The sequence below is a fragment of the Coturnix japonica genome, chromosome 38 (genome assembly GCF_054131305.1).
Source record: "Coturnix japonica strain WE chromosome 38, WE-NBRP24, whole genome shotgun sequence".
NCBI classification, from domain to species: Eukaryota; Metazoa; Chordata; class Aves; order Galliformes; family Phasianidae; genus Coturnix; species Coturnix japonica.
Window position 1 is genome coordinate 2,068,835 of NC_140700.1, and position 26,242 is coordinate 2,095,076.

The 26,242-nt window shown below is 47.7% G+C and overlaps 1 protein-coding gene across 1 annotated transcript in view; it reads right to left on the minus strand.

The window, feature by feature from the left end:
* Positions 1–3,404: 3,404 nt before the first annotated feature.
* PKP1 (plakophilin 1) overlaps positions 3,405–26,242 on the minus strand; it is a 35,577-nt gene continuing 12,739 nt past the window's right edge. Inside the window, exons 3-14 of the mRNA XM_032449281.2 lie at positions 24,023–24,447; positions 18,276–18,420; positions 16,655–16,862; positions 15,895–16,072; positions 14,158–14,272; positions 13,735–13,890; positions 13,455–13,631; positions 11,069–11,222; positions 10,388–10,574; positions 7,597–7,681; positions 6,649–6,749; positions 3,405–6,511 (exon numbers count right to left, since the gene is read on the minus strand). Coding sequence (XP_032305172.1) covers positions 6,678–6,749; positions 7,597–7,681; positions 10,388–10,574; positions 11,069–11,222; positions 13,455–13,631; positions 13,735–13,890; positions 14,158–14,272; positions 15,895–16,072; positions 16,655–16,862; positions 18,276–18,420; positions 24,023–24,447 — 1,902 coding nt within the window. The 3' untranslated portion in view covers positions 3,405–6,511; positions 6,649–6,677. The remainder of the gene's footprint in view (positions 6,512–6,648; positions 6,750–7,596; positions 7,682–10,387; positions 10,575–11,068; positions 11,223–13,454; positions 13,632–13,734; positions 13,891–14,157; positions 14,273–15,894; positions 16,073–16,654; positions 16,863–18,275; positions 18,421–24,022; positions 24,448–26,242) is intronic.

Genomic DNA, 26,242 nt, shown 5'->3' on the forward strand with positions numbered 1-26,242 from the left:
CTCCTTCCCTGCAAGGAAATGAGAATCAATTTCCAAATGGGTGAAACACACTGCAGGAGAGCTCAGGGTGGGACTCAAAGGCACTCAGGACAATCTCACATTTTCCTTCTTGGTTTCTCTTGAGTGTTTCTTTCAGCTCTGCTGACGTGAGGCTGATTTTCCTGTTGTGCCATAAAGGATCGAGGCAGGAGTTACCCATCCCTTCGGGAAAAGAGGCTTCCAGGGAAAGAATAGAGAAAGTAGGAGGGAAAGCAACAAGGTGTGCAAAGCAAATCCCTGCTGTGCTTCTTTGTACAGCCTTGGTCATCCCTCAGACTGAAACTTGGCCTCAGGACTGAAAAGCAGCCGCTGTTATTGCCTGAGCTCAGATCTGTTAGGTAAGAACTTGCGGAGCTCTTGTGAGGCTCCTTAAGAAGGGAAAGGAGGGAGGAACTCTGATTCTATGGGAAAGTATTTGGGTTTTGGAGTGCCAGGACTTCCAAAAGCGCTACCATTTCTGGAGATCTCTACCTGCTCTTTTCCCATTGCATTGCTTTGGGAGGCCAGGCACGCCTGTGCAGAGTGCTCTCTGGCTTTGGTCCCCATTTGGAACTAGATGACCTTTGAGGTCTCTTCCAACCCAAACCATTCTATGATTCTATGATAATATTTGAGAAATATAGGTACAGGAGACACCAGGCTTGGGCAGGGCTCCTGCTTTGCTCCAGGTATGTCAGCACTGAACTGCCCAAGCAGAGCTCAATTGTACCAACCTCACAGCCTTGGGACAACTGGGACCCCATCCAGGACCTGCAGCATTGGCTGAAGCATTGCTTAGGACCAGTTGTGGGGCAGTGGTTGCCCACTCAGTGTGAGATTTCCAAGGCTCAGGAGGCTGTACCAGAAACTGGAAGAGCATCACTGAGGCCTGGATGGATGGAGGTCACTCAGTGCAAAAAATCATCGTATCTTATTGGTTGGGTTAGAAGGGACCTTCATGCCCATATGGTTCCACCTCTGCTGTGGGCTGGCTCTACACAGAGCCCCATCTATGGCCTTCAGCACATCCAGGGATGGGGCACCCACAGCTCTCTGAGCAATACACCAAAAAGGGGCCACGTACCATCCTGCATAGATAACAACTTCAGTCGCAGTGAGATCATATCTGCAAGGAGACGTAACTGCGGGAAGGATACAAATGAGGGTTATATGATAAAGAAGCACAAAGCTGTGCACGTTGCAGGGAAGGTAAATAGGGAATGAGTCACTGTGCCTAATGCAGCACTCATGCTCTCCCTGACCCCCAGCTCCTGCAATGGGGATGCCCTGGAGCGTGGGTGCATAAGTGCTGTAGGGCCACAGTCTGTGGGTGCCATGCATATACTGAAGTATGAGTGCACCAGGCCCGTATGGGGCAGGGTTTCTGATACAGGATACCATGTACCCTGGAGGAGTGTGCCACATGGGGTTGGGATGCCACAGTGGTGCCTCTGCTTGGGGAAACCTAGATAGGGGAGCTCTGTTGTGCTCCAGCACAGGGTGATGGTACCACAGGGTCGTTTGTGCTGTTGTGGTGTGTGGCTGAGGCTCGGTGTGCTATTCACACTGCAGTGTGATCTCTGGGCTGTTTAATGAGCCCAAATAGGGAACAGGCTTTTGGTGATGACCTGGGGCAGTGCAGTATTTTGGGGGATGCCCAGGATCTGCGGGGAATGCATCCCACAGGCCCAAGAATGCTCTGAACACAACACAGAGTGTGCATATCTACAAGCTTCCCTGCTGTAACACTGTGGAAAGCCCAGCAATGACAGCAGAGCAGCAAGGTCCTAGAGCTGCAGTAAGGGAGGATTTGATCAAACACAACAGCTGTGGGCACAAAAATAAAGGAAAGCAGCTGCTTACCTTCAGAAGGCCTCAGGCAGGAAGGGATCTCCAGTGAAATATCCTCACCTCCACTTGTCAGCCCTTAAATGAGGTCTGGGAAGGGCTGCATCCTGGCTCCACTCCTCCCAGTCAATCAGCTGCATTACATTGCATGCACCTGAGCTCCCCTGGGTTGGCCCTGCCTTCCCACCAAGTGCTCCATCACTGCTTCAAGCCATGACTTAGCATTTCCATTACACCTGCCTGAAAATGAACTTTTCTCGTGTGCTTGTATGAAAGATACTGGCCCCAAATGCAAACACATGCAAGATTCTTGGTATTCACTTTATGTGCTTTGAATGGATAGAGAGAGACCCAAACAGTGGGTAGTGTATCATATAGAAAACTCTTTGCTCCTGTAGCCTTTAACTTAAATGACTGGACTCAGCTGTGCCTGCAGGTGCTGTTTGTACCCAAAAAAGCTTTGGAATGGACACCATCACTACATGTGGTACTGACAATTAATCCTCTCAAGGAGTTCTGGATGCATAGCTTCAGAAGGGCTTTTATAAGGCAATTACTGAGGCACTCCAAAACCAACTGGAAACATGCCTGCTGCACTATGGCCTAGAAGCAGCTTGAGTAAGGAATGGTGGTGGTTGCCAATGCAATTTTGGTTTCAAAGTGTTCATGTGTGAGATCCATCCAAGGCTGATTAAGAAGTTTGGGTTTCAGGGCTTTGCCTTGGAGCTGCATCCCCTGCTGTCCCCCCACCCCTCAGAGGTCTCAGCAGAGGATGCTCCCACAAAGAAGCTCTGCAGATCCTGAGCATGGATTTGCAGGATGTGCCAAGCCTGTGTGATATCTACGAATCCTCTTGTAAGATACTGGTCAGGGCTGAGCATCATTCCTAAGCCTTGCCATGAGTAAACAAACCAGACACGCTTTGTATCTGAGATCATGTTCCCTTTGGCACGTTTCCTCTTTGCAGAGACATCTTTTGAAGGAGATCAAGAGAGTGCTGCTTCCTGGCTGGCTTTGAGCTCCCCAGCATGGGCAGTACTGTGCCTTCTGTGCACCCCACACTTGCTTTATCCTCATGTACACCAGGTTACAGCTGCTGCAGGATGTGAAGCAGAGACCAAACTCTTCAGTGCTGTTAGCAGCAGTTCCTTGGAGAAAGCTGGGAAGTTCCCAGAGCAGAAGCAGCCTTAAATTTGCTCCTGATTAGCATGAAGAGTCCACACATCACCATGTGCCCTAAGACTAAAGGTCATGTTTGTGTGTGAAACTTTAGTGAACTATAGACCAATAAGAAATGGGTGCTAAATGACACAGAGGCACCAGCATAGAAAAGTGTTAGTGACACACTCAGGGTGAAATAATCTTGCCATATGCAAACCATGGCCTCGCAGTGACCATAACTGCTTGCAGGGAACTCCAGGGCCCCACACCATTGACATCTGAATGGTGAAATCAACACATAGACTTCCATAGACTGGAGTGGTAACTCATAGTGACTCTCCCATGAAAGCAAAATAAATCCATCCACAACAACTGGCTTGAAGAAATTCCAGCAGTTTTTATTGATTTCAGCTTTTCCAATGAAGCAAATACATACAGTACAGCCAAAACAAAACTCTGATACATTATTCTCACATACCTATATCTTACAGAATACACTGTATAGCTATGGACTGGCAGGCTCGGGTGGTCTCAAACTGCTGTATGGTCAGAGAGGAATAAAACTGCCTTCTGCCTTCCATGCAGTCCATGAGGCTTCTGAAATGCTGGGGTGGGTTGGATTGTACATACACGAAACAGACAAAGCATTTAAGAGAAAACAGGCCAAAAAAGCTCTGCTAAGCCCAGGACAAACAAGTGTGGTATTTATTTACATGGTTGTGTGTCCTGCGCACAAATCAAGCCCCAATTGCTCTTATTCTGCTGCTGGCAGAGATCAGGGTGCTGCTCGCTGTGCTCTTTTCCTCCTCAGTAGTTGTCCATCACTCCAACCCATGTCCTGCAGATCTGCCCTGGCTGTATCCCTGCAGGTCTGCCCTGCCTTGCCTTTTACACAGGGAAAAAATCAGCTCAGCAAGGAGCAGTTTGCAGCTGAAGACATGCCTCTATGAAGCAATGTCTCCCTCGAAGGAAGAACACTGGTGGAAAAAGGTGAGAGCAGCATCCCGGTGCTGAGCTCTGCCTCTGGGAGAAGTGTGGTTTGGAAAAGAAGGTCCCCAGACTTCTGGGTATGAGCAACACCAGAGGTTTTCCTTACACTGCCAGACATCAGCGTCACTTCACCTACATGGGTAGAGTCTGTAGTCCAGATTTAACACAGAGAAACTGAGAGGGAAATAGAGATGAGTATCAGAGAGTTTCCTTGTGGGGGAAAAAGAGCTGCAAAGAGCACAGGGGTGTCAGAGGGGCCACAGCTCAGCCCTGCTCTCCTGGGTTAACTGTATTCTGAGGTATGAGAGCAGCAACCTGCAGCATCATAGGGAAACTGAGGCTGGAGGGAGCTCCCAGCTCAGGGCAGAGAGAGCATCCAGGGCTGCACACAGCCGAGAGCTGAAGATCAGCTTTGCTGGAGGAGAGTTGGACCAGATGGCCTTCAAAGGTCTCTTCCATCTCCAATAATCCTATGATTCTATATGAGATCTCCAAGGATGAAGACAGGTTTTATTGGTACCATTTGGTCAGCTTTGCTGCACATCACTAACACTGATGTGAATGATGTATCCAATCCTCTGAGCTCAGTGCTTTGTAATGAAACCTCCACTACTTGTAAATGTAATTGTGGGATGATTACAGCAGCTCTTTGTGCCTAATATAGAGCTGCTGTAAATTGCATTACCGGTGTAAGCAGCAGCACTGTTTTAAAATAAAGCTCAAATAACAGCCAATTAGAATGAATTTCCTCAATATTCCATCATTCCATTTTGCAGTTAGCTCTCCCAATTAATTTTAGAAGGAAAAAAAAACATTAGCTCCCAGGACTTACTGCCTAACGTGTAATTACAGCAACAAATCTGAATGCAAAATTGCACGCAATGGAATTCTAAAACAAAACTGCAACAACCTTTCCTGTGGACACTGCAGCCTTTCTTGATGTCCATAGACATGGGCCATGCCAAATACACTCTGAACCATGAAATGAAGACGTACACCCAGCTATGCAACAGCTGGCAGCTGTGGTGAGGGAATGCCCACAGGCCTGGGCTCCTCCACTGCTGTTTAAAACGCTCCTGAAACTGTCCTACCGGATTCACCTGGTTCCAGCTCTCCACTTCAAAGGTGCTTTTTGCTCTTTCATTTGGCTGGGAGCTCCGCGCAGAAAGCTCTCGACTGAACGTGGGTGAATGCAAGCAAATAGCTGTTGCTCATTAAAGTGCACAAGGCTGAGCCACCCTTTGTAGACCAGGAGAAAAGCGGCTGGCACTCCTCTCGCTCTGCGCCATGTGCTCTGAGTGGGGATGATGCTGCCCAGAGCAGAGCTGGGGTCAGGCCTTCCAGGTCAGTGGGATGTGCCAGCTGTCACCAAGCGAGGAGCTGAACCCTGCAAACATGAGACTGCTCCTCCCTGCCAGGCTCAGATCCATAAACCACCCTTCCCAAACGCCTCCTGCACCCTCCACATCTGCACATCTCTGTGCCCCTGCAGCACACCCTCTGCTGATCCCCCCCCTGCAGCTCTGAGCTCACATTTCTCACATGCTTTGCCTTTTTCACTATTTCTTTACACTGCTTGGTACAAACAAAGCGTGATGACAGAGGCCACATCCCTCACTCTTGGCACTCAGTGATGCTGGGCAAAGCCAGCTCCTCCTCCTGGCTCCAGCTTCCCAAAAGCCATATTTCTCCACACACGGTCCCTATGGTTGCATTGTTCCAGTGCCCAGTGATTGATTTGACACCTGGTGAGACCATGCTCTGTGTTAGCACTGTGAATACAGCTTCAGAGAGCAGGCACTGAGTGCCAGGGGAGAATCAGCAGCTGACAATTTGCTTCTGGAGATAAAGAGTTTAGGTAACAAGAAACACTAATAACTACGAGAGCTCATAGGAGGAAATAAAAATCAGAAGCAGGAAAGAAGCTCATGTTCATAAATGTTAGGAAGAAGCAGCCTTTTCAAAGAAGAGTATTGTGTGTATCTGTTGATAACAGCCATATATGCAACGTGGGGACAACATTAAACAGGCAATTTTTGCACTTCTGGGTGAAAATGGGTCGTGACGAATTTGGTGTGGCAGCATTTGTTGCATGGATCGGGTGGGATTTGTTGTAGCTGCGAGGGGCTGAGACTGCACAGCTGACATTGAGTTTTGGTGGGGACTCAGCCCTACTCGCCAGGTGTGAGCGTTGGCCGCGTGCACACACACAGCAATGTGGGCACAGTTACACAGACACACTTCTTGCAAAATAAAACAATAAACATATTGACATCAAGAAATTATAACCTCAATAAAAGTCCCTTCTCCTCCCCCACCCTCCCCCCCCCAAAAAAAGGAAGAAAATGTTTAAAAATATCAGTATGATCCACACGAAATCCATACGTTTGGTTTGCTTTACAGTTGAGTTTAACTCACAAACATTCTCTACATCTTTAACATCCTAAGTAACTGTGAACGGGTTGTGTTCCTGGAGATCAACCAATTCCAAACTCTGAAAAACAAAGATACCCAGATATGACAGCACTGAAGATATCATTTCTATTCATTCATACCCAACTTCCAGTCTTTTCCCTTCACCCATCCCCAGTTTCTGTGCCCCTTCCCCATGGATGAGGGCCCCATTCTCACCTGCAGCCCAAATGCGTGTGGAGAGGTTCCTAAAATCTGGAGGGAAGAGTCCTGAAGGTCGTTCCAGCTAAAGATCCCATCATGTTCTTATCAAATCCTTGCTGAAAAAGCAGGTGGATATGGAGTGAAGTGAATGTGCATTGTTTTCAGAATGGATAACTATCAACTGCTGTGGGAAACCCCAACTGGCCAATTCAAAAGCATCCTTAAAGCTCCATTCTCAAACAGGCTCCTCTACTCTCTTCATGTCCTTAACACACGAGTGGTCACCTTCATAGATGGACCGCCCTTTTCTCACATCTAAGTTTTGGGCTCCTCTAGCTCAGCTGGGGGAAAGGACTTTGCCTTAGTCCCTTAGTGAACATTAGTTCATCTTATTGCCTATCCTGGAAAAACAGCACAGATACATGCAAGGTGCGTCTCTGCTTGCAGACTCCCACCCCAATGTACACCCAATGCAATGACCATATGTGGGAGCACGTGCATGACTCAAAGCTACACCACCAGCTCCTATGGAGAAAGTCCCTCACCGTTAAGAGAAGAGCAATATTTAGGCTCCCTCTCCCTTCCTGCCCCCGGGGTATTCCCCTTTGTGGATGTTACTCCTTCTCTTTAATTTAGCCCTTTGCTCTGTGCAGGTGCTACTGTTGGTGAGCTGGAAAAACCCATCTGGTTCAAAGCGAGCCACTGGGCTGGGAGCTGGCCCTGTGCCCTGACTGTGCAGCACTTCTGCAGTTTCTGTTGCAGGGTGTAAAACAAACCCTAAATATTCCTCTTGGGGGCTGTAGAGGTTATTCTGACTGTAGGGGTGATATGACCACAGGGTAGGGCTATGGTAGGAAGAAAATGAGAGAAAAGAGTGGAGGAACCTCACAAAGACCTCTGCTAACACATGGAGTGTGTCACAGGGCTGTGCCATCAGCTAAAATGAAGAGGTGTTCTCCTTACCTGCTTAAGCACACTCTGGAGCTCCCTGTTTGACCAAAGGTCTGTCAGGAGGAGGCGAGCAGCTTCGGCTGCTTTTGGACAGGAGCTGGGAAGATGAAAGCAACATGGGGGAGTTATGGATAGCCACAATGCAGCACCAGAAGCCACCTCCAGCCAGGCACTCGCTGGCTTGATAGATGACTGCAAATGAAATCACATAACCATTAATATTCCCAGTTGGAAGGGCCCCATCATTGAAACCAACCCTTCATTGCTCCCCCAGCAATGGTACATGGCAATACACCCTGGGACCAGAACAGAACAAACAGAAAGGGTAGATCTGAGCTGAAAATGTACTTCTGGAGTGTGAAATTTGGAAGGGTGAAGAAGCAAAGTGGTGCCAATGTGGACTTCATGGGGACGTTGTGGGCGAATCCCTCAGGAGGGCAGCACAGGGAAGGGCTCTGTGCTCACAATAACAACTGTAACCAGAAGTCCTTGCTCAGCACAAGTTAATAGATACTTGCTCACGTAACAGCTCCGAAACCATGAGTCATAACAGTATCTTCTATAATTTTGGAACATTTCATACGACAACCCAGATCTAACCCTCAGTGCCAGCTGTTATCACTGCTCCTGATCTGCTGGACCATGTCCTGCCTGTGGGATAGTCCTGAGCCCTGTGACAGCTCCAGCCTGTCTCAGCCATGGGGAGCAGGATCAGACCCTCCCTGGCTCCCAGCACGGTACAGCTCCACAAAGCCACCATCCCTGGAGCTGCTCAAGAAGAGGGTAGATGTGGCATTGAGGGACATGGTTGGTGGGCATGGTGGGGCTGGGTTGAACTTGGGGACCCTTGAGGCCTTTTCCAACTTTAGTGACTCCATGATCTTCTGCTTCTGTTGTGTCTTCCAAACAGTGCATTAGGCTAATGAGAAATGGGACTGGCAGAGTGAGACCAGCAAGCATCATCCTGTGAGGGTAAAAACCCAATGAGCAAATGTAGGGCTTTTTTCTAACAGACACAGCAGATGGTACCAAAAACCTTCTAGTCAACAAGAAATGGCCACACTTAATCTGGTCAGAATGACCACATGGGCGATGCAGATCGTGTTGTTGGCTCTGCCTGGAGGACTGGAAGAGCAGCACACAACGAGAAATTCTTGAGCAATGTTTTGGGCCAAGAGAAGGAGGTTTTATTGCAAAATTGTTCTTCTGGTTCTAACCATCCCATACTCTGTCATCAGAATGACCACGCGTAAAAAAATGCTGTGGCTGAAAATCTGGCCAAACAGCCATTGAAAAGCAATGAACATGGAGGTATTTAGGATGCAATATTTTGCTACCTGGGATTGAAAATAACAGTGTGAACACATGCCATCATCACTATGAAGGCTGCGTCACAGAGGAGGATATATGCAGGAGACAGACAATTATCTAATAGGGATGCACCAGGAAGGAGAAGTAACCACAGCAATCAGATAAACTGGAACTGTTTATGCCTTTCACTGAGAATACAGCTACACGGAGCACCAGGGGAAGGGAGCCCAACTCGGAGGGGTGCTGGTTGGTGTCTGAGAGGAACGTGAGAAAGGAAAGCATCCATAAGGGAGCATGGGGTCTGCATGGTCTCCCTGCAGGAGCTGCTGGATCCAGTTATTACCACCAGGGAATGTGAGGCTCTTTCTGACATAGGAACAGACAAATTCTACCCTGAAGTTTCCCATTTGCTTTCAGAGATGGTACAGGGAAGTGGGAAAAGTTAGCTCCAATCTCTAGAAGGGATGTGGCTATCATATCCCAAAACAATATCTGGCATGAGCCAGATGAGTCCTGGATGTAAACTGCTGGTGTTTTTTTCATAAGAACAGCACAGAAATCCACGGGGGCAGAAATATATACTGCAGTAAAAGGAACAATTCAAACTCACATGGGAGTTTCTCAGGAGAAATTTGCGATACTGTCAGGAGAAATAGAAACTGGAGACTTCCCTGGAGTTTAGTAACTCTCACAGTGAGTCAATGGAAACAAAGCTCATCATGCTGAATAGCCAAAGCAATTTAGGAATGCATGGCCCCGGTTGTGCAATGCTCTGCTAAAGCAGTAATGAGCCAAGGACCGGTCTGAGGGAGTCCAAGCGGGACTTCAGGCAGAAGTTAATGCCATTCATAAGAATGAAGACTTAGAAGAGGGCAGGGTTTGGTGTTAATCGAGCTTGCTGCAGAATGGAAGCATATAAAAGCAATGAAGTGACTGATATTTGTTGGCTGAGCCCCAACCTAAACAGAGAGGCCACTGGTAATGACTGAGAATCTCTTAGAACAAGAGGTAAATTGTAAGTGGTTTGTCAAAAGATGACAGAGAAGGCATGTGAATGTCTTCTCATAACAGAAAACAATAGGCTGCTTGCACAAGGTATTTTAAAACAAAGCCAGATGGGAGGAGAGATGAGAGTCCTGGAATGGAGATATGGCCAAAGACTGTGAGCTCCAATTTGGCCAGAAATAAGCACACAGTTTGGCAAGAGTCAAGAAGCTGTAGTATGGGGCCATAAAGGTACAAAATTCAAACCATCCCTGAAAGGAAAAGTGGTAAAATCTGTTCGGACTGTTAAAGTTCATGAAATACAGGCAGTAAACCAGAGCATCTACTTATAAAATCTGCATATGGTTCATCACAGCTGAGTTTTGGCCATTTGAGGTGAATGCTCCAACCAAAAAGATGAACCAGTGAGAACGTTCAAGCTAAGCATAACCCCAGTAGAGCAGCACATTTCCTGAGACCTTTTCCATGCCTTCTGCCCCAGACTCACCCATTTCGGCACAGGCTTACTACATTATTGAGCATGTTGCTTGTCAAGTAACACTTTCCCAGGTGTGGGTTGGACATGATGAGGTTCCTCAGAGTGTAACAAGCTGATGTCATGATCTCGCCATAGCTGTTGGTATTTCCAGACTGGAATGACAGGAGACGTGATACATCTGGGAGCACCTGGTGAGCTAAAGAGGTGGAATGTTCCAATCAACATTTAAATAAACCCAGCACAGGTGAATGAAATTATTTGTGTTAGCATTATTCAGTGCAAGAATGCAGTCTTATTCCCTAAAGGAGGCACTAATAAGACTGGATGGTAACAGCATAGTAGCTTCAGTTGGTTTCCAGACCCACAGTGAGGACCTCTGGAAAGGTATTGATTTAGGTCATGTCTGGCTCAGTTCCCCAAACACTATCATCTGCACTGCATCCTCCCAGCCCTGCAGATTCATCATTATCCATTAAGCATTCCATCTGATTGCAAAGGCTGAGAGAGCATGCATTGTGTTAAGCCTGCTTATATCACCTGTAATGGTCTTTTGACCAGAACAAATTACACCATTTGCCCAGTATGCGAGCTTGGCTGAGTCTTATTATGGGGTGTATAAAGAGAGGGAAGATATTAGAGAGGTAGAAACTAGACATGGTACTGAAATCTACTGTGGTGGAAATGGCTTACCCATGGTTTTGTGCAGGATAGGATGTCGGGACATGTTGCTCAGCAGAGAAGCACCAGACCGGACAACTTCGGAGCTGTTGGACTGCAGGAGCCGTGCTATGCGAGGCAAACCTTTTTCCTTCACCCCAATCAATTGGCTCATGGCATTGGACATCTAGGAGACAGAACAGCAATGTCTCATGACTTCCAGTGCTGGAAGAATGCACCTACAACAATGTGCATATATGATGTTACTACAAAATAAGCACATCTCCTGCCTTAATCCCACTTACTTTGTCATTTACTCCTCCATCAAGTCAGCCTCTCATCCTCTGTCATATGGCAGGGACTTCTGTCCTCTTTCTGGAGGCCTGTAGGATCTCCTAACTGATATTCCCAACCAATGGAGACATTTTACCTTTCATGTCCATATTGTCTTCGCTCAGCTCCCTGCCATGCCACAACTAATAGGCCGCTTTGGAATAGAAACAGCTAATGATACCTTTAAATAATGAGCTGAAGGACAAAAATACACATCTTGGAACCTGATTTCATGTTTTGCTTACGTAAGTCTAGAAGATCTTAGGGCGTAACCAATGCAGCTGAGTGCTCCTGGACTTTGAAGCACATACCATTAATAAATTGCCCACTTATTAATAGAGTTTAATCTGAACTTCTCAGCTACCTCAGCACAAGATATCATCACACTACTGGAGTGACACACATCCATCAGCAGTGATGTGGAGATCGAGCGAGCAGGGTGGGAGGTACCCCCTTATGTGGGCTGAGACCCAGTGTCCCTCCTGTGTGCCAGGAGACACGCACTGCGTTACAGATCCATGCCAGCACAATTGAAATATATAAAGCTGAGGCTGAGAAGAGATTCATAGTCCTCCTATAACAGCTAAAGGGCTACAGTAAGCTTTGCAAGCCTCTCCTCTGTTTCTCTATCCTTTAAATGCCAACAAATGCAGCAATCCACCCCAACTCCAGCTCTGAGATGGAACAAAAACTGTGAAAGTACACCCAAGTCTCCATTCCAACCATCCTATCCCAGAAGGCTGAAGCAAGTTATCTCACCACTGGTGGAACAACTCATTGTTTTCTTTCCCACCTCTCAAGAAGCCACTTTTGGTTGATGAAAGCCTTTTTATTTCCATGGAGCAAATAGCTCCATGTCTCCAATTAGCCCTATCCATACTGAGACAACCTCCATCCTTGTTAGTAGTGAGGCAGTTCAGTTAAATCCCAAAGTATTTCACACGGAAAGACTCGTAACCCAAAAGAAAGCCTTGGAACTAAAGCTCCCAGCAGATCAGAGCTGTTAATGCTGTCCAACAAAGGCTCCTGCAGTGAGTCACACTGCGTTGCTGGGTGGAACGCCCCGCACACGTGACAAACCTCTCCTACGTACAAAATAATTACCCCTTTATCTCCCTCGCCATCTTATTTAAATTAGAATTGATGAAGTTTGACACAAACAGACAAGTCGAGGTTTGCCCACGTGAGCACAGCCTGTGGGGACATGCCCACGGCACTGACGTTGGGCACTGCAACTCGCCATGTTCCAGCCCCTGCAACGCCCACAGCATCACTGCCTATGTCAACTTCATGCTGCCATACTACAGATGTCTATAGGACATACAGATGTCTATAGGACATCTGTCTGTGAGAGTAATGAGCAATTGTGATGTGACCACAATGGCAATCCACAGCACAACCCACCCTGTGATTACAGCCACCTCCCACTTCAAACACACACGCGGGTGGTGCGTGCACGTCCTTTCTCTCTCCTGTAAATGACATCTGGCCACATGTGCACATCTGGAGTCGCTGGTGTCTTGCAGGGAGGATGCCACTACCAACAGATGTTGGTGTTACAACCAACAGCAGAAACTGTACAACTGTAGGATCACAGAATGGCTTGAGTTGGAAGGGGCCCTTAAAGGCCATCTGGTCCCACTCCCTGCCATGTACTGGGACACCCACAGCCCCAGCTGTGCTCACAGCCCTGCCCTTGGGGGGCTGCAGGGATGGAGCAACACCGCCTCTCTGTGCAGCTCCTCAGCACTCTGTAAAGAGCTTTTTCCTTATATCCAATCTGAATCTCCACTCTTTTAGTTTGAAATCACTTCCCCTTGTCCCATCAGACAAACCCTGCTATGGAGTCTGTTCCCTTCCTTCTTACAGACTCTTCAGATACTGAAACCTGGAGGAGCTCCTGGAAAGGCACACAGACCTGGGATAGAACTTCAGCCTCTGCAGGGACATTTATAAGCACCTGAGCTACATCATCAACTGTGGAAAGCCCTGCAATTCTGCCCTGAGGTTGAGGGAGGACATTTCTCCTCCTGACTGCTGTAAGGTGCTGGCATGTTTCGCCACATGTGTGCAGAGGAGTGCTTACCAGCCCTCGGCTCGCAGTGAGATTCTGCAGTGCCCCAGCACAAGCCTCCAGGGTGGCATCTTTCTTGCTGTGATCCATCAGGGACAGGTAGGTGCGAATGGCATCTGAGTGGTACAGCCAGCTGGGTCCCTTGGGTTTAAAATCCTCCTCAGGGAGAGGGACACCATACTCATCATTCTACAAAAGGATGAGAAATTGGAAGCTCAGATCCAGCTCCTCACTTGCAGTCCCTGCTGGGAGCTGAGGAACACATTTCCGAGCCCTTTGTGTCATGTCTTACCTCCATTTTGCCACTCCTGCTGTTGAAGCATCCTGTGAGAGTTTTGTCCACGTAAACACTCCGGGCCATGTGGTTGAGTTGGGTGTATTTGTTGGGAACTTCAGCATCCAGGCGGTAGGAGAGGTTGTGCAGGATGCAAATGCAGTTCTCCACAGACTGAAATCACCCCCAGAACAAAAAATGCAAGTATCACATTTGGTAGAAACACGAAGCAGCACTGTATATAGCTACAGAGAGGACATATACCACGCCATAGTTATCCTTTTTAGAAGTTACACTGCATATTTGGTAGGGAAAGAGCAGCCACAAAGAGTCCCATCCCCTCTCAGACTTGCTTGATAGGGTTTTGGAGCTACCCCCAAAACTGCAGTTATGAACTATGGGGTGAACACTTGTAAAGAGCTATGGAGCAGCAGCTGGTACCTTGTCATCAGGTCGGTTAGAAGCCACACAGTTCTGAGCGTAGGTCATGACAGAATCGATCAATCCAGGGTAATTTCGCATGGTCTGACGTCCCATGTCTGCAGAACTGAGGTTTCTGAAGAATGCCATTGCAGAGCAAGTCAGGAGAGAAGGAGAGGAGAGGGTTAGCTGGATTCACTCTAATCTCTATCAGCCAGAGACCTTGGACATGCTACTGGCCAAATTAACTTGTTGGGTTTGACTTTGGAGGCCTTCTGTAGGATCACCCTGATGCTGAGCGCTCCTATTGCTCATCTGGATTGATTTCATCTGGGAAAGTTCTTCTTAAGGAGTTCTGTATAGAAGATGTACTTTTAGGGACAATAACAATCAGCAGTATTTGGCCTTAGAGACCACACGGTGATGTTCTGTAGGCTTCTTGCCTCCAACAAGAAGATGGAAAAAAGACTATCTGTTATTCTTGGGAAAATCAGGAAGATGCAAATGGTTGTAACAGTGGATCTGCAAAGGGTCACTATCAATGTTTATATGAGAGATGGGGGCAGACATGATGAAGAACAGCAATGGGACTGTCCAACCAATGGGACTGACCAGGTTATAATGCATCCCTGAGCACACTGCCAGGCTACTGCCAGGACAGGGGAGTTTTTCCACTAGCAGGAAATGACTTTTTGCTATTTTTTTTTATCCTTCCCTGTTTTAGTGGCTTGTAGCTTGCAAATGAAAAACAAAGAGAGGTTGGCAGTCATTGTGAGACATTCACTCCAGGCGTTCCAGAACTGGATTTGATGTTTGCTGTGATTTGCAGCCTCTTCATTAACATGAATTCATCTGCAATCCAGAAATTCTTGAGCAGCAATGGCTCGAGCCCAGGGCAAACCCAAAGCTCTTCTCATCCCCGTGCATGCCACATCCCTGTGATGTGGCACTGCTGTGAGTCAGATTGAGTGGGGGCTCCTGGCCCAACTGTCCTGCTCTCCTGCAGCCCCACTGAGCTCCTCGCTGCCCTGCAGCCCAGCACAGCTCACTGCTGGATATCCCTGCCTCCAATTGCAGCGCCAAGAGAGAGCCTACCTGGAGTTATACTCCATGGAAAGCTCTACGACCATACTCTTCTTCCCTTATTTTAATGGCAGTGGGTTGGGGTGGCAATGAGTTGGGATGGTCTTAAAAGTGGAGCGCTTTGCATTCACATCATAATGTGAAGTTGAAGGGGAAGGCTGCCTTTCAGACCCTGTTCCCAGCTGCAGAGGACGATAGCATCGCGCCTCCAAAGGCCCATGCTGCATTCAACCATTTTGTTTCACAGGCAGATACATCTCCTGCTGGCTGCATGTCTGCTAAGGGTGCGGTCGGTGCTAAGCTCCCTCGGGGAGAGCTTCAGTTGATGAAAGTACCTAATTATACAGGGTATTTTTTTTCCACTTGTTCCCAGTGAGACAAGGAGCTCGCATCCAAGTGGAGGAGGGAGGTAGGAGAAACAGCAAGTCAGGACGGAGATCCTCTGCAAAAGGGCTCTGGTTTTGGTGTGCAAAAGTGAGCTACGCTGTGCTCAGCCTGTTCCTCCTCTTTGTGGGCGACCCATCTGACAAGCAGGCCAATACACAACCAGCTGCTGGGCCAGGTACAGCCCAGCACAGTGGGACTGTGCTGTGCTAAAACAGTTATTAAAATGAATGGGGAAATGTTTGTTCTCCCCATGTAGAGAATTCAATACGTCCCCACATGCCAACTTACCTCAAACACCCTGTAGCATTGAAGAATACTTCGGGGTCAATAATTTCCCTTGTCCTGTTGCAGCCACCATCAGACCAGCCAGAGAAAGGGATGATAACACAGTCTGTCAAGACGGGGAGGGCCTCCTGTATCAACTCCTCTTTTAATTCATCAGTGGAGGAGAGGTTCCAGAGCAGACCTAGAAAGGAGATAGAGATAAGCTCAAGTCTCTCCTATCTTATAGGAGATAGGTAACAGGAACACAGTATCATGTGGAGCTGTGTTCATAAGCATTGTCCCTCCTCCCAGAATCGGTGTTTCCTGTTATTAGGTTGCAGGAGGAAAGCATTTCTCAAGGAATCTTGTGAAGGTTTGCACACAGGACCTCAGGCAGAGCTGAAGGTGACCTGCACCAACAAACCTGGATTAATCCTTCAAGAAAAGATGAGACACCAACCCAGATAGCCAACAAGGGTGCAAGAAGACAAGGAGTAGCCCGGCAAGAAACCTGGGATAGACACAACCCCAATGGGCAACTGCAATCCGGGGAAACACCATGGGACACTGAAGAGCCAGGACTTCCTCTGCCTTGTGTTTTAGTCACCATTTCATGCAATAGAAGCATAAAACATCCCCTTTTTGGTATGGCCTTCTGTGCGTCAGGCAACATGGACAAATGTAGAGAGGAATACAATCCTTGCTGGGGGGGGGTATATCTTCAGGGGCACGAGGCTGCTGTTGTCAGTGTTGGGGCTGACACCAACTACAGGGCTCTGTGTACCTGTCAGTTGCTTCTGAATTTCGGTGTTCCCCGTCCTCCTCAGGAGGCTCACACACTCCCTTATCCCGTTCTGCCTCCGGGTTTCTATCTTGTTGGTTGGATTCCTGAAGACCAAATTCCGGAGGGCTCCGGCTGCAGCCCGCTGTACATTTTGGTTTGTGCTGCGGAGCAGCTCAACAAGCTTGGCAATTCCCCCGAGCCGATAGACCTGGATAGGGAAAGATGTGCTGACATCAGAGTGGTGCATAAAGCATCGCCAGCAGGACAACTACATCAAGAAGAGCTGGAAGGGAAGGCAGGCCAGAGCCCACAGGTGGCACCAGGTTATGGCTTGGACTCCAGAGCTGAATGCCTATGGATAACAGCCCAGAGAGGAATCCTTGGTTGATGTTAATGTAAACTTTTCCTATCTCCCTAAGTTTACATTAGGCAGAAATGTTGCTCTGCTTATACACAGCCATGTATGGCCAGCCATAGTGGTGTAATGACATCACATAGGGACTTATCTGCATCCTGAATCCACAGGATGGTCTGAGATAGTCAGGGTAGAAGGTGAACACCCTGGAGGTCAGTGGGCCATGCTCAGTATGGAGAGGGACAGGCATGGATGGGAGAACCCCAACCTCCAGGACACCACAAATGTGCTCGGGAGGTCTGAAGGCAGAGCACATTCCTTTAGCTGAGCTTTCCAAAGCAATGGGAGCTTCAGCTGAAGGATTCTCCCTGTACCAGGTCTGCTGGGGACAGAAGCCATATGGAGCCTGTTTGGACATACAAACCTATTGGCTGGAGATCTGCTGACAATAGAAAATGAATGAGTGCATTTTAAAAAGGGAAACCTCCCCCCACCCCACCCCCAAAAAAAGCCCAAAAAAAACCAACCCAAAAAAACCCAAGTGTGCACTGGGATGACTCACCTACCTGCTCCAACACATCTTTCTGGGAAGTGATGGGACAGGTTCAGTGTTTTCAATGGTAACGAAGGGTGTGGCTGCCTTGCAATTAGTGACTGCACCATGGGATTGGGGTCCCCACACTCAGCTCAGCTGCACTGAGGGCACGTCTGCACACTGCCAGCTCCACTGCTGCTGCAGAGCACTGAAATCTGCCCTGTATTTGGGTGCAGCTTTGAGAAGATCACATTGCTGTGGCTGCAGACACGTCAGGGTGGGGATAAACTGCCTTTATACCCACTGTCTTAGATGAGTGGCTGAAATGGCATTGAGCAATGGCACAGGGAAGAACATGGTGGGATCTGGGGCAATTTTATGTGGTTCTGACATTGAGATAGCAGGACATTCACGTGGAAATGGGTGCAGTGCCATCCAGAACACTGTGTTTGGGTGACTGCTCCCATGTATATCCCTTCAATCTGCACCACAGTGGGTCAGGGTGATTACATGGTCACAAGTCTCTGCTGCTTGGTAACTATTCCCTTGTGCTCAAATACTGACCTGCCCTCTAATAAGAGAAAGTGGCCACTAAGAGGTGAAAAACCCACTTAATTAATTTCTGTGTGGACTCCACCAAGAGAGCCAACAGATTCTTGCTATTGAGATACACCAATTCTGCCCATCCCATGCGCCACTGTACCCAGAAAGCTCTGAAGGAGTTTGCTCACCTCTTGCTTGGCGGTCTCATCCTGGAAGCAGGTGTGCTGGAGGTAATAAGCCCCCATGGCCTGGTATTTGTCATCAGAGGAGCACAGGAGTTGTATGGCTTTCTGGATGGTCATTGTGCCGCCATCTATCTCATCACCACATATTCTGTGTCAAAGAGAAAAGCAGCATTGATTGAGCTTTCAGCCAAATAGGCTACTTCAGTATTGGGAGTTAATCAGAAGAAAAGAAGTACAGAGAGCCAAAAATCATCAGTTCACATAGAAAAACACTGTGCATCCCTACTGCATTGCTCAGACTCAGGAAAGAGATGATAGAAGAGGAAAAGATACAGTAGGGTCACCAGGACTATGGATCCACTCCATCAGCAAAGCAGAAGAGACAAAATCTTGCTTGGTGCCTAATTCTGTCTAAGTTGGAAGGACTAGGGAAGAGAGAACCAGTGCTTGCTGCTGTTCACATAGAAGAATTAGTGGACAAGGATGAAACCATCCATCGTGTCATTAGGACAATCTAAAGGAGGCAGAGGCTTTTCCCACAGCATTTAATCCTTTGATGTGAGATGTGGTGGAAGCAAAAATTGTGAGAGCAGCTGATGGTCTCAGAAGGTGAGCGCAGATCCCTTAGGAAAAGGAGACAGGTATGTCTGGAGTGATGGGATGGACAACCACCGAGTTCATGAGATGCTGCTACCAGCACTGAGACATCCCACTCCCAGGGTGTGCTTAGGAGTCTCCAAGCTCTTCAGAAAAGCTGTTTATCATCCCTGTTAGAAGCAAAGAACCTGCACACAGTCTGGAGGAGGGCTGGGTTGGAGCAGGAGTGAAACCTTGGGTATAAACCCCAGAAGATTTGCCCCCTGGTTAAGAAATATTGAGGTCTTGCTTTCTTTGGCTTGTATTTATTCACCAGTGCTGATGTTTTAGCTCTGTAAAGTCAGAAATATGTACAAACTTCCATGGTGATGAAGGGGCTCTGCAGTGCAGCGTTCCTGACTATGGGCTGGCCACACAATATTCAGAACCAACATGAGTCAACCCCAGAGCTCCCAGTTGGGTTATTACTGTCTCACTCGTGACAGGATACAAGTGGGAAATATTTTGTTAGCAGTGAATGAAACCAAAGAGTGTGGGAACCTGGCTGGGATGGGTCGTCAACCCCAGACAATCCCACAGCCTCTAATAAAAGAGGATTTTTAATAAGATCTTTAAATGAACCTTATATTTAAGGTATTAAATATTACCGTGAGAGAGCAACGTGACCTTTTCAAGGCACGGGATATACAGCATAGTTTTGATTGTTCTAAAGAAAGGTAAGAACAGAGATCACAAGAAAGGACACCCATAGAAGTTCACCACCTCCAGGAACTTACAATTAGATAAAATAATTCCTCCTCAGATATAAAAACTCGCACCTCCCCACAGCACCAACCTACAATCTCCTCAATTCTCCAGCAAATTTCATACCAAATATCAAAAGCCAACAATTATGCTGTGCTCAGGAAGGCATAATGAAAGACTACACGTCAAACTGTACCCAGTTGAAAGTCCTCATTTAAGCCCCTGTGTAGTCAATGGAGAGAAATAGGTGCACCCAAAGAACAATCTGCTTCTGTGTGCTCACCATTTACCCTAAGACAGGAAGATCTGACCCTGGAGGTATCTCTGCTGATGTAGAGAAATAACTGATAGCAATCATGTATTGAACGTTAAGAGTATGATCTCTAAGGTCAGATAAATGTCTTCCTATTTCTGCACTAAGAATAAAACATCTCTTCATCATATGCTTTTTCTTCATTTGAACCTCTACCAGAACTTGGCTCCATTTCACTCGAGACAAGGAAATGCAGAGCTGGAAAGAAGTTTAAACTAGGAACTCTATCCTACGTTCTGTGAGACACAACAGAGCTGGGATGAGTGGAACCAGAGGAACTTTGGGAATCTGACCTGGTTCAGCAGGACAGGGAGGGAGCGCATGAACAGACATACCAGGTCAGCTGCCATACAGCACAGGTAATCACAGTGGTGGTGTTGATAAGCAGAACCCTAAACCAGGAGTACTTTCTATGTGAAAGAAGGATGCCTGCTTTGTTAGTGATTCAAGGACGGGTATTTCCTACATATCCACTCCATAAAATGTCCAAGCCCTTTTTCGGAAGGGAAAACTGAGCAGCCAGTTCTGCATAGGAAAAGATGGGGAAAGCTCCATTTCCTTTGCTGGCTCACTGACAAGAGAAGTTCAGAGTGTGAGCAGCTGGACTCCCCCCCACATGCCTCAGAAGCAGCAGTGATTTCTCCCAGCTGAGAACACAAGCACCCTGGCAAGGTCCATAATAGTCAAGGACATTCCTAACCAGATCAACACAATCAGAGCTACAGTTTGTTCCAAGACAAATTCTTGGAGTAAGGCCATCTCCAGCCTGGGCCAATGCTCCTGGTAGGAAGAGCTCCGAAGGCTGTTCTTCCACAAGAAAGAAGCAATCAGAACAGGGAGACCTCAATTAGCAATGATTCAACAGGAGTTAAATTAGATGATCAGAGTCAGGTGAGGAAGAGAAACAAATACTTTGGAGGATCACTATCACAGAAAGGCAAATTCTCTAGTTTGATACTGATGCCTTTGGGTCACTATGTATTAGCAGATTAGTTTGTGCTAATTGGATCCAAGCCTCTCAAATGAAGCCACTCAGAACCTCGAGTGACCTCAGCACATCCCAGCCCTACAGAGCCAGGCAGCACTGCAGCAACCCCAGTTTGCTCTGGATGTAAATACACCATGCAGACAGGTTTACAACACACAGAGCCAACACTGAAATGGTCATTTTTAGAGGTAGCTTGCTCATTTAAGAACAAAACCAAGCCAAGAAGTCTTTCTTTTTACATGGATCCGCTTTCATTGTGTGGCACAGCCCTGGGGAGTTTATGTTTTGATCCTGATCTCCTTTGGCTCATCCCAGAAGAGAGGAGGTCTATCAGAAAACACCTCTACCACCTTCTCTGACTCTCAATAACTGTTCTGTGTTTTTACTATTCAGAATGTTTCCAGAGGGTCTGAATTTCTGCCCGGGGATCCAGGTCATGTATGGTTCCAGGTCATACAGCAACTATCCCTTCACTTCAGCCACCAGCAAGTATCCAATACCCTTATCAGCATAGCACCAAAATATCACACATTTCCAGGTCTCTTGAAAGACCCCAGTCCTGTTAGCCTGGTCTCATCTGAACGTGATATCCAAAGCACTAATGGCAACGTGCCTGCAAACACAGATTAAACAACAGAATGGTTTTCCTGTGCTTCCAGGTCCAGCTGGAGAAGGAGAAAGGCTCAGAGTTTTCTGAGATACATGAAACATCACATCTTTTATTGCTGCTTCTTGTTATCTCTATGTGGTGAGCCAGGCAGGTGTGGAAACTTTCTATTGTGAAAGCAGAACATGAAACCATGCTCGTTATAAAGGCAAAACCTCTGCCTGAAGATTTACTAGAATATGAAATCTAGAGCCTCAAATAGGGACCTGCTGGCATCTGTTGCCCACCTAAGCCTTCCTTCTGCATGTAGAGGTTAACAGTGGGGTATCTACAAGCAAACTGCTCCCTACCCAAAGACCAGGCTACCCAAACCCAGACTGAGCTCTCCAAATGCAGAGTCCGCCAGCCAGAGAGGTCCTGCACAGCAGAGAGAGCCCAGATACAGTCCTAACCCACCTCCAGAGGACAACAACACGCTTCAGACCAAGGCTAACTGCAAATTTCCAGGTAGTCTATGCAAGCAAATGGCTTTAGAGATGGATCGTTTGTTAAATGAGGACAACTGAGCATGCTTCCAGAATTCCAAAGATGACAGCTGACAGCCTCTCCTGGTTGAGTGAAGCCAGCAATGCAGTCTCACGCAAGCAGGGGGTGTGCCCCAACCCAATCAGATTTACTCAGGGGGCACAGCCCCCGTGCAGCTGAGGACTGAAGCCTTCATTTCCACACCAGAACCAGTTCTGCCAGATGAGCGATGCCCCAAGCCAGGAGAACTGTCTAAACGGAGCCACTCCCCAGCCAGAGGGCATCCAGCACTGTAGAGCATTCCTCCTGCACCATCAGCCCTCCCCTCTCTTCCATAAGCTCCATTATTCCACAAGTGACCTTTGCAAAGCAACCACCAAGTCTGCAACCTGAGGGCTGCACAGTGTGATGTTGGGATGCCCCAGAGAAGCCCTCCTGTATGGGATGAGCACCCAGCAGACACCTTCCCAGTGCAGGAGCCAGCTGCTGTCCTGCAATTCATCTTACTTTTGTCCCTCCCACAACATTTTCATGCTCATTAGACAGAAATTCCCTAGGACAAGTTACTTGCCATCTATGAAACGTCTCTGTTTCCCATTCCAGAAGAATTACAAAGCTTCTGGAAAGAGCAAACCAATGCCACCAATGCTCTGGGTTGGCCAGAGCTGGTTTTGCATGTGTTGGATTGAAGGGAACTTGGCACACAGGAGGACAAGGTTTCCTGACCACACGTTAATTAATGGGCAAGTGACACTTCTTGGTAAACACACTCGGGTGCTTATTCCCCTCCTCAATGCAAAATGAAGGAGGTTGAGCAGAGAATTAGCCCAGCATTCCAATGTGAACGAGGGCATGATGTGGGTGCTGCAGGAGGGGATTTACTCCTTAACTACAACACAGTTGGGTCAGAAGCTCAACAAATATCCCTGTGTGGTGTGAGTTACGCCAAAGGTAGTTATCTCAGTTAAGCAGCTTCATGTTGTGTCCTACAGTGAGCAAACTCCCCATGGCAGCAGGGAGCACAAGAAATGAGCTCAGGAGGTTCCAGTTCTTGCATGGGAGGTGGGATAAGTCCTGGGTAGCGCAGGCATTGCTGGACAGTGATGCAGCAGCCCCTGAAGATGCAGACCTCCTTCTCTAGCCTCATAAAACATCACAGATATCCTCCAAGGCTGCTGCGAGCAGCAGAATATGGTTTGTACTCACTGCTTTGCACTCATTGCTTTGCTCTACCGCTAATCTTGTATGCAACATTTACAAGAAGGGACTTGGTGTGAATGGGACATGGACAATCCTCACCCGTGTGTAATTCCTACTTCAATGAGATTAGATGGTCTGGACAGAAAGAAGAAGAATAGCTTCCAATCTGTTTTAGCTAGATCAATTATTCCAAGTAGAATTTTATTCCCTTCTAACTTCTGACTCAAGTGGGTTTTTTTCTGGAACCTGAACAGGGGGTAAGAAGCAAGGGCTGGGTGGGAAGGCAGAATGGAAACATGACTGCTCAGCTCTGCCCTGAGTCAGACCCTCAGGAACCAACTCCTTCAGCTTCAGCTGGTTTTTAAGGTTGGTTCTCTGCCAAAGCAGAGCAGGGTGACAACCAGGAGAGACACTCAGACTGCACACCAGCCCTTTTTGCTCTTCATGTCCCCACCCTCATCTTGCAAAGGAGCTGACAGCTAAAACCACTGCAGAGGCACCAGGCAGCATCTTGCCCAATATCACACAGCTACAGCAGAGATTTGCACTGAGCCAGCCGCATTGGTCTCTCCATAGTCCATAAAGAGAAATAAGCCCTTTGAGCATGACTCATCTGACCCACTTTAGATGCCACTGCAGGATGCGATTAAGCACGCCGCACACTTGTCAACAGATCTCCAGTGGCTACAAAGCAGCTCAGGTGACAAACTCAGACAGACAAACCTCCGAAGCAACATCAGCATTTACCCAGATCAATCCCACTGCAGCAAACTTACTTGGAGCCAGACTGAGCCTGTCCATAAACCGCGTCCTGCTTGCAGCTCATCACAGGCTGAGCATAGACCACATCAGGCTTGTTGCTGGAGGGGCAGGAGAGAGCCCGTGCTGGCATTTTTTTACTTGTCCTGGTAGTTCCTTGCTGGGTGCTACAGCTGCTGTAGATGCTCTGGCGGTTCAAGGTTGCCTTGTGCTCTACCCGACCCCCAACCTGACTCTTCCTCAGTGTGCCCCGCGGTGGTTCACAGTAGAGGTCGGGCTCGCTCCGGCTGCTCTTGATGTTCTGCACAAAGCAGTAGTCGCTGCCAGCCCTGTTGGGGCTGCAGACCGCCTTGCTGTAGTGCTTGCTGCCCCAGCCCTCCATCTGGCTGTAGGAGCTGTAGCGCCGGTTCTCCGCATCCCGCTTCAGGGTCCCGTTGTACAGCTGGGCAACAAGAAAATGGGAGACAGCACAAATTAGGAAGGGTTGAGTTGGAGGTCAGTGATGCTGAGTCCACTCATGCATGGGTGTTACAGCTACCAAATTCCTGTACCTCTTAGGTATTTTTGTGACCTGATTTCCTAGTCATATAACCATAGAACTATTGAATCACTGAATATCCCAAGTTGGAAGGGGATCCATAAGGATCATCAAATCCAGCTCCTATCATAGAGTCACCAAACCATAAAGTCATGTAGTCATGGAGTGGCTTGGGCTGGAAGAGACCTTTGCTGCATGAGGAAGGAAGACCAGACCCAAACTCTTTGCAAAGAACCACTCAACCCAAAGCAAACCCACACAGCACCTGAGGTGACCAGTTTAAAGCACAGACCCCATGAGGGGTCTGCATCTTGAATGCCTAATTTTTATCACAAGTCATGCCGTGTGATGAAAACAAAGCATCAAAATATATGGGAGCACAGCCTACCTACAGCCCTTGCAAGGGTGCCAAACCCTCCCTTGAAATCTGGGGACTCAGTGATCAGGATTTGGTATCCAAGAGCTTGGAATCAGAAGTGAAAGTTCCAGCACAACTCTGCCATAAAGCAAGTGCCTTGTTCCCAACACATAAGGTCCAACCCAGCTTGGAAGAACAGGAGGCAAAGTCCTTCCTCCTTGTGAGAGATCGCATCACTTTCCATCACAGAGGATGTTGAACCATTCTGACCTTCCAGCACTGCCCATATTTATTTTTAATTTCCTTCTGCTATTTTGTTCCATTCTGCCTCCAAGTTCCTTTGGAGGGGAGTAAAAGGAATGAGAAAATGGAAAAATGAAACTCGTGAATCTCATCGTGCCAAGAATCTTATTTGTGACAAGGTGTGTAGTGGCAGCACCTACAATGGGATGCTTCAAGAAGGAACAGTACAGGATGTGATGGAAGAGATGATTTGACTAAGCCAGGAAAAAAAGTAAGAAGAAAATAAAGTTCTTCTACTGTTTTTCCCCAACATTCTGGTGATCAACACTCTAAGACATAAACAGAAATAAAAGGGACTGATGGATTTGGTGCCAGAGACCCACTTATCCCAAAGGCCTGCCTCATCCCCCTTGGGTTCACTATGGCACATGGTGTGGAAGGCACATGGTGCAATGGTCCATGGCTGTGCCTATCTGAAAAAGAGAAACCAAACCAAACCTTTTCTAACCTAGGAACAACATGTAAAAGAGCACTTGGCCTCCTGAGCAGCACTACCCCAAATCCCGCTGCTCTGCCCCCACTTCATCCCAGCCCTGAGCACGCTCAGCGTCATTTCTCTCTCCAACACTCAGCAGAATTGTCATTATGCTAATTAATTAAGCCAAATAATTCCATTAAGAAACTGATCTTCAGGAATGCAGTGAATCCTCTCTGCTGCATTCTGGAGAGCTGCACAGGTAACGGCTGGAAGCATTCAGAACAGGTTAGGAAGCAGAAGAAACCTTTTCATCCGGTTACGCTGGACCCAGGTTGCTCTGCCACTTGAGCACAAAGCAGAAGGACTTTTGATACTTTCACTCTGCAGGTTTACATCTAAACAGGTGAACTGCTGGAAGGGGAGAAAATTCTCTTTGCATTTACTCCAGAGGATGCAGAAAAAAAACCTGTTAGTGCTGCAGAATGGCAGATAGCAGGCTGGGTGCACCCTACAGTAATCCCAGGGGTTTGGAAGAAGAATTTGCATTCAAAAAGAAGAGGGAGGACGGGGCACATGGCTGAACAGAGCGAGCTTTGGGGTTTAGAAATGAACAGGGTGGC